Below are 15,864 nucleotides of genomic sequence, written 5' to 3'. Positions count from 1 at the left end.
TGTGATGTTTTACAATTTTTTTTCTTTTTAATCCATGAAAAAGAAATTAATGTCTTTTATAAACATCCAGCAGTCATTCACAGGCTGTATTCTTTAATGTATGTATTAAAGAAAATTCTCTTCATAAAAGATGCTCTCCTTGGGCTCAGTTATGCCTATTTTTCCCCTCTATTCCCCTCCCTCCCACCTATGTTATGAATGCATTTGATTCTTACAGCCTAACCCTTATGAGCAGAAAGGACCACCTCTGTGTGGATTAAATTTTGTGGAATACTCTGACCTGAAACTAAGAGACCACTGCCACTGATCAATCAGTCGACATCAGTCATATGTATCAGAATATAAAGCTATTAAACATACAGTATTTTAAAACTAAAGTATTTCACTGACAGCAACTTTCCTTTTTACGGGATCCTTGAATGCATCTCATTTGTTTCCACAGTCGCATGCTTGCCTCTCACTTGCTTCTTGTTGTTTATGTTGTGTTTGCAGATTTCTGTTTGTGTTGTGGCACTGGAGATATTGAGATATCTCACCCTCTCTTCAAAGGCGGCCTCTGCTTAAAGTGCAAAGTAAGAAACGAGTAACAACTTGTATCACAATCAGCAGTGGCACACATTGATGACATTGCAGTGTTCTGTAACTGTGTACAGATGTAATTAATGTCCACTGTTTGTGAGACTAATTTTTAAAAGAAAATCCTACATACAATGTTCTATTTACTAAATGAATGACATGAGGTGTTTACATTGCTGTTATTGTCATATGCAACTGTTTGAAAATGTCCCCTGACCTCTAGCTTTGATTATCCTGTAGGATAACTTCACAGAAACTCTTTATCGCTACGATGAAGATGGATATCAGTCCTACTGTACCATCTGCTGCTATGGAATGGAGGTCATACTGTGTGGCAATGATAGCTGCTGCAGGTTGGTAAAACAGGGTAACTGGAAGAGTCCACATTTTGTCTTAATTCCAGCACTTATCTCCTCCTCCTCTTTTCCATCTGCAGGTCTTACTGTAACGACTGTCTGAATATCCTCATCGGTCCAGGGGCGTATGATTCACTCACACAGGTGGATCCGTGGATCTGCTTCCTGTGTCAGCCTCACCAAGCCCATGGCGCTCTGATCCCCAGGAAAGACTGGAGCATCCGAGTTCAGGGATTGTTCCCCAACAACAGTGCCATGGCATTTGTGAGATTTGATTTTCGTTACCATATTTATTTCACAAAACAGTGCCAGGATAATTTCAGTGTAATTTAAAGTCTATATTCTTCATGATAAACAAGGGATTATTTCCTCATTACTTAGGATTTAAAACTAAATAAAAAAGCCATTTGTTAGAACAATTGTTTTCATTTCTCTAGGTACTCACTGAAAAAGTAAAAATGATACATTACATATATTCAATTTTTTTTCCTTTTGTAGGAGCCACACCGAGTTTACCCGTCCATCCCTGCCGACGAGCGCAGACCACTTCGAGTTCTTTCACTGTTTGATGGCATAGCAACAGGTGAGTCGACACCTGGATACATTTCAGAGCCTTTTAAAGGTGCTGCTGCAGCGGCCTTGTATCTTTTTCTGACACACTTCTGAACACAATCCCACAGAATAAATGTGTTTGACTCTTTTCAGGCTACGTGGTGCTGAAGGATCTTGGCTTTAGGGTAGAGCAATACATCGCCTCAGAAGTCTGCGATGACTCAATTGCTGTGGCGACCGTTAACCACGATGCTAAGATCGTCCACGTCGGTGACGCGCGTGTCATTACCAAGGAACAGGTATGTTCACACACCACACACGCATTTTAAGATGTTATAATGATGGTATAAATTTGAAAAATACTCTGGGTTCAGCCATTTGAACTGCTTGACTATATGTTATACTGAGCTAAAAATCATGCAGTGCTGATTGGCTCATGTTGTTCTTTGTAAATCCAGCTTGAAGAGTGGGGTCCGTTTGATTTGCTGATTGGTGGAAGCCCCTGTAATGACCTTTCCATTGTCAACCCTTTCAGAAAAGGCATCTATGGTAAGTTATTGTCGTACGTGTGTGCTGCATTATCTTAAACATTTTAATATTTACATATTTTATATAATCTGCATCTCTAAGTGATATAGTACGAATACTAGTTACTGAGCGTCTATACTGTGCAGCTAAAGAGAAAGGACTCCTTGCATGAACACTGGCCGACCAGACTTTATTATTCTTCACACAAATGCACCGTCAACTCTTAACTATCATCACTTCCTTTCACCCTGACCTTCAAAATAAGAGCCACGACAACTTTCTGTTGAGACCTTTTGCACTTGGCAATTAAATAAAAATAATAATCTATTATATTTGTGTGGTATTTCTGATATTTATAATTCAGCTTTATCGTCTTGTTTACTGTATATCAATATATAACAAAACAAACTTGTATTTGTGTCTCTTCAATTATCACAAGTGATATTGTCATTACAATATTCACCAACAATGATATTGCATGATTTCTTAATATCATGCAGCCCTAATATAATCGTTATGTACAGACCTGATGAATAATTACTATTCCCAGGCCTCGGCTCTCCTCCTGATCATTTTATTAGCATTTAGTCTGCCAAACAGGCCTAACACATGCCTGTACTCTGGACTTAATGCTGCTGCTGTATACTGTATTTGTATTTGTGTTTGAAACTTTGAAATCCCCCTGCAGAGGGCACCGGCAGGCTCTTCTTTGAATATTACCGCATCCTCCAGCTGCTGAAGCCCAAAGAAGAAGACCCCAGGCCCTTCTTCTGGCTGTTTGAGAATGTGGTCTTCATGAACACCCATGATAAAGTCAACATCTGCCGCTTCCTTGAGGTTTGTCTCTGTCAAATTCTGTTTGGTTTATCAAGGATCCTTGAAGCGTTCTTCTCTCCCTTTGTCCCCCTCTGTCCCATGTTTTTTTTGTTTTCTGTCCATTTCCATATCCATGTGCTTTGCTCTCTATCTGCTACTTTTGCATCTTCCTTCCTCACTTACTTGTTGACCTGCAGGTTATTTCTTTACAATCATGTTCTAAATGACTGGCAGAGAACTCACTCTTGCTTTTTTTCCCCCCTGATTCTGTCACAGTGCAACCCAGTTCTAGTGGATGCAGTTAAAGTGAGTCCGGCCCACCGAGCCCGTTATTTCTGGGGAAACATTCCAGGCATGAGCAGGTTAGATATATCATTAAACTCCTTTTTTTTTTTAACTAATTTCTTTACATTGTTAATCTGTTATCTCTCTTGTGCTCTTTTGAAATGCCATGTAATGTAATTTTGTTGTGTATCTCCCATCAGGCCCATCATAGCCTCCCAGAGTGACAGACTGACTCTCCAGGACTGTTTAGATGTTGGTAGACAAGCCAGGGTCAGTAGATGGTTTAGTTTCATTTATTCATGTTCCATCTACCATCCTTCCATTTTGTTAAACTAACGGATAGTATGTTTTTGTTTCAGGTTACAAAGGTGAGGACGATCACCACCAATGCAAACTCTCTGAAGCAGGGCAAATATGTGAATCAGCTTCCCGTCATCCAGGACGGCAGAGAAGACAACCTGTGGATCACTGAGCTTGAAAAGTGAGCATAATGACACTCGCTCTTTGTGTGTGTGTTTCTGTGCATCAATACTAAACTTCAAAAGTATCCTATTGATGTTTCCCCCTTAGATGTGACTTTCAACCACTGGGTGGTAATTCTTATAACTAAATAAATTATGGATGCGTAAAATAAGACAAGCAGCTCAACAGCAGTCTATATTTCTTAGGTTTTTAGCTAACATTATGCTGTCTTCTCCCTTTCTCACCAGGATCTTTGGTTTCCCCAAACATTACACTGATGTGCGGAACATGAGTCGACAGCAGAGGCAGAAAGTGCTGGGGAAGGCCTGGAGTGTCCCGGTCGTTCGTCACCTCTTTGCTCCCTTAAAGGACTATTTTGCCTGTGAGGAGATCTTGACAGTGTCCACCACATCCACCATGTCCACTATGCCCACTTCGACCACTTCCCATTCCTCCTCGTCCTGTCCTGCCTCCCCAGAACTACAGCAACTCAGATAGAGGGAGGTTGGTTATGTTTCATATGTGTGTGCGTGCGTGCGTGCGCATGTGCCAGGATTTCTCCTCCCCGTGTTTAAAGAACTTGCAGGAGCATTAATGACCTCTGCTATTTTCCAGCTCACAAACAAGCCTTTGTTGTTCACTGACACAGAGCCATTTTATCTTCTATACGCACAAGTCCCCTTGCATTATGTCACACAAGTAGTATGTGTGTCAACCAGCCGCTTTGGCCCCAAAGCCTCTTTTTGTCTTGTCGGGAAAACTGAGGGCAGATTGTACTCCATCTTGTTCTTGGCTGAACACTTCAACTTCTTAATTTTATTCCTCAAATGCTAAGAGACTGTCACTTTTACTGTCAGCTTGTGATCAGCAACACATTTTATCCTGAACTGTAATTTATTATTACTGTGAGATCACTCACAATGGTTGAAAATTAGCTGTTTAACTATTTCTCTGGCGAAATCTTTGGTAGAAACTTGTGTACAAGCAGAGGAAGACTATCCACGTAAAACCCTTTTTTAATGATCTAAAAGTGTATTTTTAGAGTGCTGCTACATTTGAGTGTTTTTAATAATTTGGTTTGCATTGTTTAACATTGTGTTGAAGACATGTGAGCTGCACCGCTGCGTTATTCTCATATTTAGATCATACTTGATGAGTCCTGGACAATTTTTTTACTCTTTGCTGTTTCAAAACTTTCTATTACTATTACTTTTATTGTGATAAAGAAACTGTTTATTTTTTCTTTGGGAAAAGTTATCTAACTAATCGTTCATGTGAGAATTGTAAAGTAACAGACTATAACATTTTTTATGCCTATTAATGATGATTCAGTGGTTTGTATTGATTGTCTTTGGTGCTCTCTGGTCTACCTCATATTAATACCTCTTTTAATATGACAAAAATGTGGTGCAAATGCCCTCATGATTATAGGACTTTTTGGAACAAACAAGACATTCTTTTGTGAGGAAGTGAACTTAAGTAATTCAGCTAATAATTGACAGCTGAGTTTTTGTTTACATTGCTGCTATACTTTTATGGTTATTATTATTTTTTTAATTGCATTGACATTTTTATCTGAATACTGACTAACTGTTAAATCTGAATCCTTAAATATCTGAATGACCACAGTGTGAAATGTTAAGATTTTATTCTTTTTTTGTGTCGATAACAATTTCAGACCACTAAGGCATGTGTCTCATACTGATTTTTGTATATAATAATAATGCTTTATTATGAACATCATATTTTGCACATAATAATAATTGTGTTTGAAAATTGATGCTTGGAAGTATGGAGTGGAACTGAAGTATCCAGTCCGTCCATGGTGATATGTGCTTCATTACAAACAGTTAATTGCTTGTTTTATTTTACCCATTTTATTTTCAGTGTCATTATAGTCATTGTTGTTATGAGCCCAAATCCATTAGTCAGATATAATGATAATGCAGCACTGTTTTTCATCAGATAATGAAATGAAACCATGTAAACAGATTTGTAAATAAAAAAAAAAACCACTCTATATCTTTCTCTCATTCAATTTAAATTTAATTAAATGTAATTGTATTTTGTCGTTGCCTTAGGGCGTTACCCATTTCATGACGTCATGAAATCGGTCTTTCCACTACCGGTGGAGTGAGCGTGAACTGCCAAGAAGAACAAGAGAGAAAGCAGAAGTGTCGGTAGCGGCTAATCAATTGCAGATTGGTATTTAACGACACAGACAGAACTGCTGCCGAGAAAAGTAAACCATCGCGTTCAAGATTTTTGAAAGTCAATCGAAACGTGGTAGGTTCAACGGTGCTCTCTTTAACGGTGTCCTTTAGCCGGCATGTGAGGAGGCGGTTAAGCTCTGTTAGCTAACATGTTAGCCTGTGATTACGCAGGAACCGGGATGCGCCCTCACCATTTGCCGAGTACAACCGAACAACTCAGACCAGGCTCACGGCGTAGATGTCCCTTTGTTTGGTGCTGTCATACACGTGGCTTCAGACCTGGCTGAATAAATATTTTGTCGCATCGTCAGTCACAAGCTAACGGAATTGGCAACTCAATGGGTTCAGGGCGGGGAAACCGCTTTATCTCTGAAAGAAACTCACACTAGCCATTTATTTAGCCAGCGTTAGAAACGTAGGCAGTCTTTACCGAACCTTCGTCTAACTAAGAAATGCACCTGTCAAGTTGTAGCTTGCTGTTTTACTGCGCGTTCACACCCATTGGTAGCTGCTAGCTAACTGTAAGGAGGCTAAGCTGCTCATGACTCGGCTAACTGCGGCTAACATTAGCTTTCAAGTTCTTGAACGGGCCCTGTTGCATTTAGCTGCTGTTGCTTTCTATCAGACAAATGTGAGCAAGGGGAGGAACAACTGTCAACCTTTTTATCATAATAATCAGCCGAGTGTTACGTTGCACGTTGCGTTAAAAAATAAATCTGTGCCAATGTCAACGTATCTTTAATATTTTAGTAATCACAATCTAACCCAAATTGTCTTAGCCAATGTGTCAATATCTTGTTTATTTTCTCGCTATCACAATGTATTTCTTTTTTTTTTATGTTCTTACGTCACATTTCTTGTCTTGTAATTCTTATTAAACCGATATTTTCACTTTAATCTGATGATGGGTTTCTCCATCCATCTTTAATATACACATGTTTTTAAACATCTGGCAGGATTTTCCGATCTAAAACTATTTAAGCTTTATAATCAGTCAAATGCAGATCTTACACAATCAGCTCTAAATAGAATGAAAGGAATGGCATTTTTTTTCTGAAACTGTTGGTGTCAAGTCATCAATCAATCCATGTTTAGAGTGGAGGTTTTACACTAGAGCTGTCTAGGTCTGTTGTTTGATATAAAAAATGCAGTATAACGGTCATATTTTCCTTGTTACTAAAAAATAAGGTTTTGCAAATCTAGAAGTAGGTCTGGAACTCTTACAACTAAATAAACAATGATCTAGTTAAAGGCCTGTGTTTGTCTGCTTGATAATTTGCCTTCATTCAAAGCATTTCTGAAGTAATAACTGCAGTTGCCTTGCAGGTCGCTGTGTGTTAGTCATGTTCTTTTTTTCCAAGCCAGTGTGAAGCGATAGCTGCCTCATGATAATGGCATTTTGTTGTGGGTGCAAATGAACTCTCTCTCGTTCCTGGTATCGTTTGGCTGTGTCTGGTTAGGCAAAGCAGGACTAGACTGTCATTATGTAAATGTATGTTTTCTCCATGGCAGAACGTGACTGACGATGGCTGTTAACGTGTACTCGACCTCAGTGACCAGTGAAAACCTAAGTCGTCATGACATGCTGGTATGGATCAATGAATCTCTACAGATGAACCTCACCAAGATTGAAATGTTGTGCTCAGGTAAGAAATGTGTGTATTAGTGGTTGTTCCATGTGATTTAAAGGGTCATCCTAAAACACTCCTGAGTGGAGGGTTCATCTTTGAAGAATGGTCTGGTGTGAGCATGTGAGACACTTTGCTTGAATGCATGACTTTGTGCGTGACTGATGCTGACTATGTTGATGGTGAAATGGAACCAATAAAACATGTTCCTTCAGGTTGAGGCTTTGTTTCTTCAGATATCCATGAAGAAAAGTGAAATTTTATGTGCAGATTTTCAAAACTAATTTAAAACCCGAAACACTCGCATGTCAGTTTATTAGATCTTTTTTGTTCCTTAAGCTACACTGGCTGTGCAGTACTTTGTATCCAATGTATATGATATCTTACTGGCAACAAAGCAGAGAAAGAAGGATTTATTCCAGTGAGAAGCTGCTCTCACTCAAAATGATGGGACAAGCTGGCATCATTCACCACATACCCCATAGAAGGAAGTACTGTGGCTGCAGAGCTGGAGTTTAGGCTAAGGCTAACTTAACGGCTAAGTGATAGAAGTACAAGCTGTTCCATCAATAGTTATGGAGAATGTGAACTGTCTAACAAACAAGACAGATGAGTTAGCAGTGCTGAGGAATGGCTGGACAAACAGAGTGCAGTTCATTGTGCCTCTCTGAAACTTGGCTAGCACAATGCAAACATGGAGCTCTCGGCTTCAGAACTGCTGGCGGTTGGTCTCTAACTGTTTTCTTCAAGTACAATATTTTGCCACCTACATATCTGTTCTTGTGTCTTGATGCTTGAATTTCATGCTGGCATTAATAAAATGTTGATTTATCCATCTGTCTGCATACCGATCGACCCACCCACTCACCCACCTACCTTGGTAGTAGTAATTATGAGAGTTAGCGTCACCTGTCACTTTGTACCAGTATTACCACTATGTGACCCCTTGAATTTGTAAGGTCTTTTCACCCGGACAGCCACCGCTCACTGTATAGTTGATCAAACTGAAATCCCAATAGAGCAGCAGTTTCACAAATGTGCCCATCTGGCGCAAACAAACATGCCACAGTCAAAGTAGTTTAAATGCCTGTTTCCCCCATTTTGAAGCTCAGTTAGAATTTGAGCAGGTTATCTTAATCATGTCTACATGCCTACATGCATGGAGTTGCTGCTATGATTGGCTGATGTACCTAATAAATTGGCTCATAAATGTTGTCAATATACTCGCTTGCATGGCTAGGTTCTCTGTAATGGCCACGTTGACAGGTCAGTTTCTGCACAGTGCCTTGCAGATGTGGACAGATAATGCTTAAGTTTATAACTAAACTTAAAGTTTAAGAAGTGAGGGAAAGAAACTCAAACAGTAGCAACAGAGACGGCTGCAAGCATTTTGTCTATGTGCTTGAATCACATGACCTGCAAATATTCCGCACCCCCTTTGTCTGCCTGCACCTGTATGTATTCGATCGCTACAGATGTTGACCTTGAAATCTTTAGTTTTACTGTAGTTAAAAGATGTGTCAAGACATTTCACTTTAATCCCATGATTTTATCTGCAGCTAAGGAGTTGATATCAAAATATTTCTACACAATTAGAACTTAAAAAAGCTTTTACATTGTGGATCTTCTGTAGCTTAAAGATACTGAAGGACTAAAGTGACACACCTGTTCGTAAATCCTGCACATTTACCCTCGAGTCAGATGGTAAACACTCAGCTGTAATTTGCTGAGGGTACACATGATCAAAATGTCTGCTGGCTTCTTTGCTCTTACGTGAAATTAAGATTATTTCAGAATGAAATAAACTGAAATCATTTTCTTTGTCCAGGTGCCGCCTACTGCCAGTTCATGGACATGCTGTTTCCAAACTCTATGCCCCTCAAGAAAGTAAAATTTGGTGCCAAGTTGGAGCATGAGTACATCCACAACTTCAAGCTTCTGCAGGTTTCCTTCAAAAAGCTGGGAGTAGACAAAGTAAGTAATACACACACACCTACATGTCGGTATCAAATTACATTGTGCATCTCATATGATGTAAGCATGGAAGCTCTGGGGATTTGTGATTATGAGCAGGCAACAAAGTTGTATACAACCCGTATATGCTAGCTTTGTTCAATACAATAGGAACAGCTCTGTAAACGGTGTGGTTTACTATGACAGCTGATGAGGTTGATTTGTAATCTCCGTTTTGCTGAAAGATGCAGCTACAATGAGCGGGGTTAGATTACTTCCTTATTTCAAAAAATAAAAAGTTGACTAATATTTTCTGGGCTTGGCCTTCATGTTTACATGTATCCTGCCAATCATTAATAAAAATGATTTGGGTGAGAGGTGAACTGGTTTTTGGCTTCATTTTAAAAATGAATAAATTAAAACAAGCACTTGCACTCATTTACACTGAGGCTGCAACTCTGACACTCTCTCGCAATGAAAACCAGTTTAAAGGCCGGACAGGTGAATTTGTTTCTCTGTTCCATAGACACTCCCTTAGTCCTTGTTTATTTGACTTGACTGTTTGTGTTGTGTTACATGTACATGACTTTCTGTTGCAATACATTTCTCATTAAAATTGAACAATAAATGGCAATGTTATGCATTGAATTGAGTTGTCTTCGCCACCATTTTTCATTTATTTTTTAACCAGTAGAAAAATGATCTTCACTGAGGTCTCCTCTTTTCCAAAATCAGGATTGAATTCAATAAAAAACAACAACTTTGATTATGTGAAAAGTAAGGGAACTATTATTTGTTGCTATTGTTGAAAATCCAGCAGAGATATAAAATGTGGGGCACATTGTGTCCAGTATTTGTTTTCACACTCGATATGACGTTACAAGTGGGATTATTGACAAAACTTTTATTAATGACGCAACTTCCTCCCTGTTAACTCATCAGACACCAAATGCCTACACAGCTTTTATCCTCACATCTGTGTCACTGATTCATGAACACATAGAGCACATCAGTGCATTCTCAACTGATGAAGGTTATAATTCCAGGTGTGTCTGTGTTGTCTACTTGGTCATCATCATGCTTTGTGGGTGTGTATTGTCTGATGAGGTCATATTCCGTCATGCGCTTAGTCTTTGGGCTGTTCTGCTTTGTCTTACTGGCTTTGCTTCATGTTTTTCTTTGTGTGTATGTGTGTGTGTCAGCCGAGAAAGCATTATTTTTTCCCCTTTTTTCCTAGGTTTCCCACACAAAACCGTACATTTGTTTTTGTAATTTTAGCCAGTCGGTCAGCTGTTAAAGGAGCATATCCCTTTACATGTGTGTTCTGAATGTAACAGTTTTGTGTTACTGACATTGATATGAAATGCATCTTAGGGTTGGGCAGAATTGCACATGGCTTTAGGACATAATGCTGTGGAGTCACCATTGTGATGCCACACCCCCTTTCCTGTATCAACAAGCACTCACACACACCCACCAATTGTCCCTGCAATCTCTTCTTATCACCACCAGGGACAGTGATACTTCAGCTTCAAATTGTGAAAATGGCCTAAAATGATGAGGCCCCTAGCAGTGATAGAGTTGCAAAATCTTCCTTAAATATAATTGCTAATTTAATCATAATTTTCATGATGCCTCTTGCTTCACTAGCGCTATGCTGCTGATGTGATTTCAGCCTTATTTATGAAATCACTTCCCTTGCACAGTGCGGGAATTACACCAGGCATCACAAGATTAAAACACTGCTATACAGAGAAACACAGATGGGGTTTTTGTTGAGTGAACACTAATAGTTTTTTTTCTGCTTTCAGATCATTCCAGTGGACAAATTGGTCAAGGGGAAGTTTCAGGACAACTTTGAGTATGTTCAGTGGTTTAAGAAGTTCTTTGACGCCAACTACGACGGGAATGAGTATGATCCCGTGTCGGCGAGACAGGGCCAAGACGCCATGCCCACACCCACCCAAGCCACATCAGCTCTCAACAAACCGCCTAAGAAGGCCTTAAATCAAGGTCAGAGCTGGGACTGGTCAAATTATCTGAACTTGTTATTGACTTATGGTGGGAAAATGTTGTCTACCTGAAGTGTTTTCAGCAATGTTTGGTTTATCTTCTCAGCCCCTCAGAGGCCACCTGTTGCCAAGGTGGCACCCAAGTTAGCACCCGTCAGTGCAAAAAAGTCAGGATCGGGAGCAGTCGATGAGGAGCGGGCAGAGCTTCTGACTGAGGTCATTTTACCACCATGAAAAACATAAGAGCCTGCTCTCAAGTCATTTGTCAAAGTAGAAAGAAAATTAAATGTTCCATCTGAACTTTTTTTCCCATAGATTGATTCCCTGAAATCTACCATTCATGACATGGAGAAGGAGAGAGACTTTTATTTTGGTAAGCTGCGGAACATTGAGCTGATCTGCCAGGAGAAGGAAGAGGAGGGCGACCCCACACTGCTGAAGATCATGGATATCCTCTACGCCACAGACGTGAGTTTCAAAAGTTTCACAAAAAGCTGGACTGAACGAGCAACTTGCATCGTCCTTGAAGGACAGTTCTTCCATTATTGTTCTAATTGATTAGAACCACTGTAGTGATGCACACTATGGCACTGGGTGACATGCGTCTTTATCACCATGAACTCGTCTCAATAAATGCACTGCCTGGCCCCAAAAGTCACATACTCTTTATATTTTTACTGTGCACGTCTGTAGGAGTCTGAGAGTGTTAAGATCTTGGTTTGCCAGGTCAAAGTTCAACATCATTATGTCCCCCCCAAAAATACTGAATGACTCAGTTTTTCAGGGCACATTCCATGATGACAATGCCAGGATTCATCTGGGTCAAATTGTGAAAGGATGGTTCAGGGAGCATGAGACATAATTTAGAAAAAATCTCCCATCATCAGTGCAAGATATAAGCAATGTGATGGCCAGACAGTGTAATATATATTTTTAAAAAGCAGCAACATTTTATGAAAGGAAACTGTATATGTGTGTTTTGTAAAAGATTGATGACGGACGGGTAAAGAAGGTGTCGAGATGATAGAAATATATAGAATTGAACCAGCCTCTTTCTGTTGAATAGTTTCCAGTAAGCCTTCATGATCTGTGATGTGTTCATGGTTCGGCATCTCGTTAAATCCCATTTGCGCTGTAGTTGACAACTGCTGATGCCATTGTAAATTCCTGCTGAGGAATGGTATGCGGTTCACTCACTGAGGCCCCAAATGTTAACCCATTAAGCTCTCATTTAAAATTCAAATATGGTTGCAACCTCTGCTTGCTCCTCACTTTTCAGGCTAGACAACTGTGATTTTCAAGACGTGACCAATGAAAGGTTATTTTACTCAAATGGGAATATGCATTTAGTTTTTATGTAAGATTGAGATTAAGTTGGCGGTTCAGGCGATGGTTGACAATCTGAACAACACGGTAGCAGAGTTTACATAACGCAGTCTTTTATCGTCCGAGGATCACTGTGCACTCCACACTGCATGATGTTGTCTTGGGATCTTGGTGGGAAGTCTAAATTCAGGTTTTAGTAATTATGCTGTGTTCCAGAGCTCATCCAAACAAATGGGATGTGGGACTTATCCTACCTGAATTGTACTAGCTCCTACTTCAAAGCGTTCCAGCAATTGAAGTCGAATGTTAGAAAACATGGACGATCTTTAGATTTATGTTTGAAGAGGCATTTTGACTGTCAGCAATTCAGTCTACTTGCATAAACAAGCAAGCCGTATATGTAAAAGCCATACATATAACGTCATGAGTATACTTTTACCGTAGCCCTACATATCTTCATGCTGACAGATAACAACAACGACATAATTTCACGCCATAACATGAAAAAACAAGTTGTGATAAAATTGCTGTGTCTAAAACAACTCTACACACAGAAAAGTAAAGTTTATAGCCTATTCATGTGACTCCATGGGAGCCGCCATTATTCTCCGACGTCATTTTGGTGAAGTCGGGGTAGGTCGATCATCAGCCACCGCCTTCGCGAGTAGGAGGTCCCACTTCGACAGGCATTCCAGTGCACTTTTTCTCGTTGGAAGTAGGATAAGTCCCACGTCCAACTGGTTTGGATGGGCTCTGGAACACAGCATAATTTAAGCCTCAGGAATTACCAGCTAGTTTGCAACTACTAGTTTATGAATTTCAGTTGCACCAGACCAACTTTCATAATTCTGTGGTTACGAGTACCATAAAGTGACCACAAACGATCTACGTCATCTCCTTCTAGGTCAAAGACTAGGGGAGACATCACATTATCCAGGTATGTTAGTCAGACAATGTTAGTTGGACTAATATGTTTACGTAACATTAAAAAAAAACGGTATTATAGCCATAGTCCAACTAAAATTGGACTTTTAACATACATGTAAACACACTGACCATCTCCCTCTGTTTCTGCAGGAGGGTTTTGTGATACCTGATGCCGATGAGCCGCCGCAGGAGGAGGAGTTTTAGTATTCAAGACTGCAAGCTACTAGTCTACAAACAAGATCTGTCCTCAAGCCAAGGCCGCCAGTTTGGTTTCATATCCGACACCAAGCTTGATCTTGATTGGTGTCCCCTTTCCCACCAACACCTTCCCTGAATCTGAATCCCAACCTGCTGGACTTCTTCCTCCTCAGACTGCTTCCCTGAAACACCTTTATACCAATAATCAACAACAATCCAGCCATGGTCACTGCCGCTACTTCCTACACACCTACCAGTCTGTTAAGAGTCCCAGTCCCTACCCTCAATCCCAACCTTCCCAAAACCAGACAGTGCAGTACATATCTGGTTTTGGTGAAAGAATTCAGTGTGGAAAAAAAACAGTAATGTTCTGTGTGTGCGCGTGTGTGTGCGTGCGTGTGTGTGAATGTGTGTGTGTATGCATGTGTGTGGTTGTATGTGTTTAAATTTAAAACAAATCAAACATGACAAACCTCTGAAAACCCGGCTGTTTGGTTCACAGACCACTTTGTCCCCCGGGCTAACCTTGGCAGTGTGGTGCGTGTTGGGCACTGTGCCGCACACAATCCCAGCCAAAAGGGTTACATTTCAAACCGACTAAATCTTTTTTCACCTGTCTCCAGTTTGAAGTAGTAAAATTACTGTGTGAACCACATTGACAGATATGAAGGAAAAAGCAGCTGAAGGGTCAGGGTTTCGCTCCGGGATAAGGTAACAGTCGGGTCTTCGCTTGGCCTTTTGACTAATTGTCTCCACCAAGGACACCATCTTCACTTTATCCTGTCCAGCTTCAGAAGCGCTTTTGTAAATTCATGCTACTGTTTTATTCCTTTTTTTCCCCTCCCGCTCCCGGTTTCCTTTGTTTTCCCCGCTATGTTTAAAAACCTTTTTTGGGCACCTGTCTGTCATGTTCTCACCTCTTTATATATTTGTTTTCCCTTCAGTTTGATTTTCTCACGTTAACACGCTCACTCTTTTCTCCTCTCGCTGTCACCTTTCAGCATCAGTGTTCTCCCACTTGAACGTGGTACTCGCATGTCATGCTCTACAAATGTGAGTTTCTTGAAACCAGGAAAGTGGCTTACTCTTCCAGTTGACGTGAGACGAAGCGTCTGAGGTTTTGCAGACGGCAGCCTTTTTGATCAACGCACCAGTCTTTCATAAAAATGACAAAAAAAATCTTAAGTTTGAGACTGCATGATAGTTTTTCTATGTATTTGTCTTTTTGGGGAAAAGTCTGTATTAAGGCAGATGCACTGTTTTATACCAGTGGCCTTTAATCAGCCCTGAGACAAAAAAAAAATACATTACACTGTGATGTCGGACTGTGGTTGATCAGTGTAGCCAGTCATGGTCGACAACATCTAAAATCTGCTCGAGTGAAGCTGTGGAAGCGGCTCGTGTCCCTCGTTGAAGCTTTTATTTTCACCAGGAAGTCACTGTTTTTCCTGAAGCTGTAAAAAAATAAGAGGGATCACTCTAAAATTAGTAACTAAAACCTGCCACTCTGAAGGAATATTCCTTTTTTTTTGTACTTCCACACCCGAAATTGACCAACTTTATTATTAATAATAATATGTACTGTGGATCTGATATCTGAAACCATTTTTTTTTTTTTTTTTTTTCACTGTACTGAGAAAAATGTCATTTGACGCGTGTGTGTATGTGCGTGTGTGCATGTACCGGATTTAGACTTTCACACCAACAAATACACAACTCAATCAATGGCCTTATTATTAAGAGATTTTGTTTCTCCATAAATGTTTCTTTTCTTTTTTATTTACTTTAATGCAAGTCCTTGCTGTTTGGGGTAAATGTTTGTGCTGTTAGTCATATTTTTAAATGTTCTGAAAATAAAACGACATTGGAGGTATTTCACATGAATGCTTGTGTGTGTTGTGACGTAGCAGAGAATCGGTCCTCCATGAAATGCACAGCAAGCAAATGTATATAATTTTAAATGTTCAGGGTAGATAAGCTTAAATTAGGTATTTCCTGTGACCTATTTTCTTATTTACAGTTAAGTATCGCA

The 15,864-nt window shown here is 40.0% G+C and overlaps 1 protein-coding gene across 2 annotated transcripts; it reads left to right on the top strand.

Annotated features, from left to right (window-relative positions):
- The first annotated feature begins 5,709 nt into the window (after positions 1 to 5,709).
- Positions 5,710 to 15,651, top strand: LOC310931951 (microtubule-associated protein RP/EB family member 1-like). Of its 2 annotated transcripts, XM_083895201.1 has the most exons (8): positions 5,710 to 5,861; positions 7,301 to 7,434; positions 9,245 to 9,390; positions 11,181 to 11,382; positions 11,488 to 11,597; positions 11,697 to 11,849; positions 13,612 to 13,644; positions 13,785 to 15,651. In XM_083895201.1, the coding sequence occupies exons 2-7, from the start codon at positions 7,314 to 7,316 to the stop codon at positions 13,621 to 13,623; spliced, it is 744 nt and encodes a 247-aa protein (XP_083751327.1). In that variant the 5' UTR covers positions 5,710 to 5,861; positions 7,301 to 7,313; the 3' UTR covers positions 13,624 to 13,644; positions 13,785 to 15,651. The 2 variants fall into 2 exon arrangements, with proteins under 2 accessions (XP_083751327.1, XP_083751326.1); XM_083895200.1 differs by lacking the exon at positions 13,612 to 13,644.
- Positions 15,652 to 15,864: the final 213 nt, after the last annotated feature.

This window comes from Microchirus variegatus (genome assembly GCF_963457635.1).
Source record: "Microchirus variegatus genome assembly, chromosome: 9".
In the NCBI taxonomy this organism is placed as follows: Eukaryota; Metazoa; Chordata; class Actinopteri; order Pleuronectiformes; family Soleidae; genus Microchirus; species Microchirus variegatus.
Note: the sequence above shows the minus strand (reverse complement) of the source record. Positions and strands in the feature narration are given on the sequence as shown.

Bases quoted from the DNA above. Each gene is read 5' to 3' on its own strand.
- LOC310931951 (XM_083895200.1), top strand. From the start codon at position 7,314: ATGGCTGTTAACGTGTACTCGACCTCAGTGACCAGTGAAAACCTAAGT. The intron at 9,391-11,180 runs GTAAGTAATACA...TTCTGCTTTCAG, and splicing joins AAAAGCTGGGAGTAGACAAA to ATCATTCCAGTGGACAAATT. The intron at 11,598-11,696 runs GTCATTTTACCA...TTTTTCCCATAG, and splicing joins GGGCAGAGCTTCTGACTGAG to ATTGATTCCCTGAAATCTAC.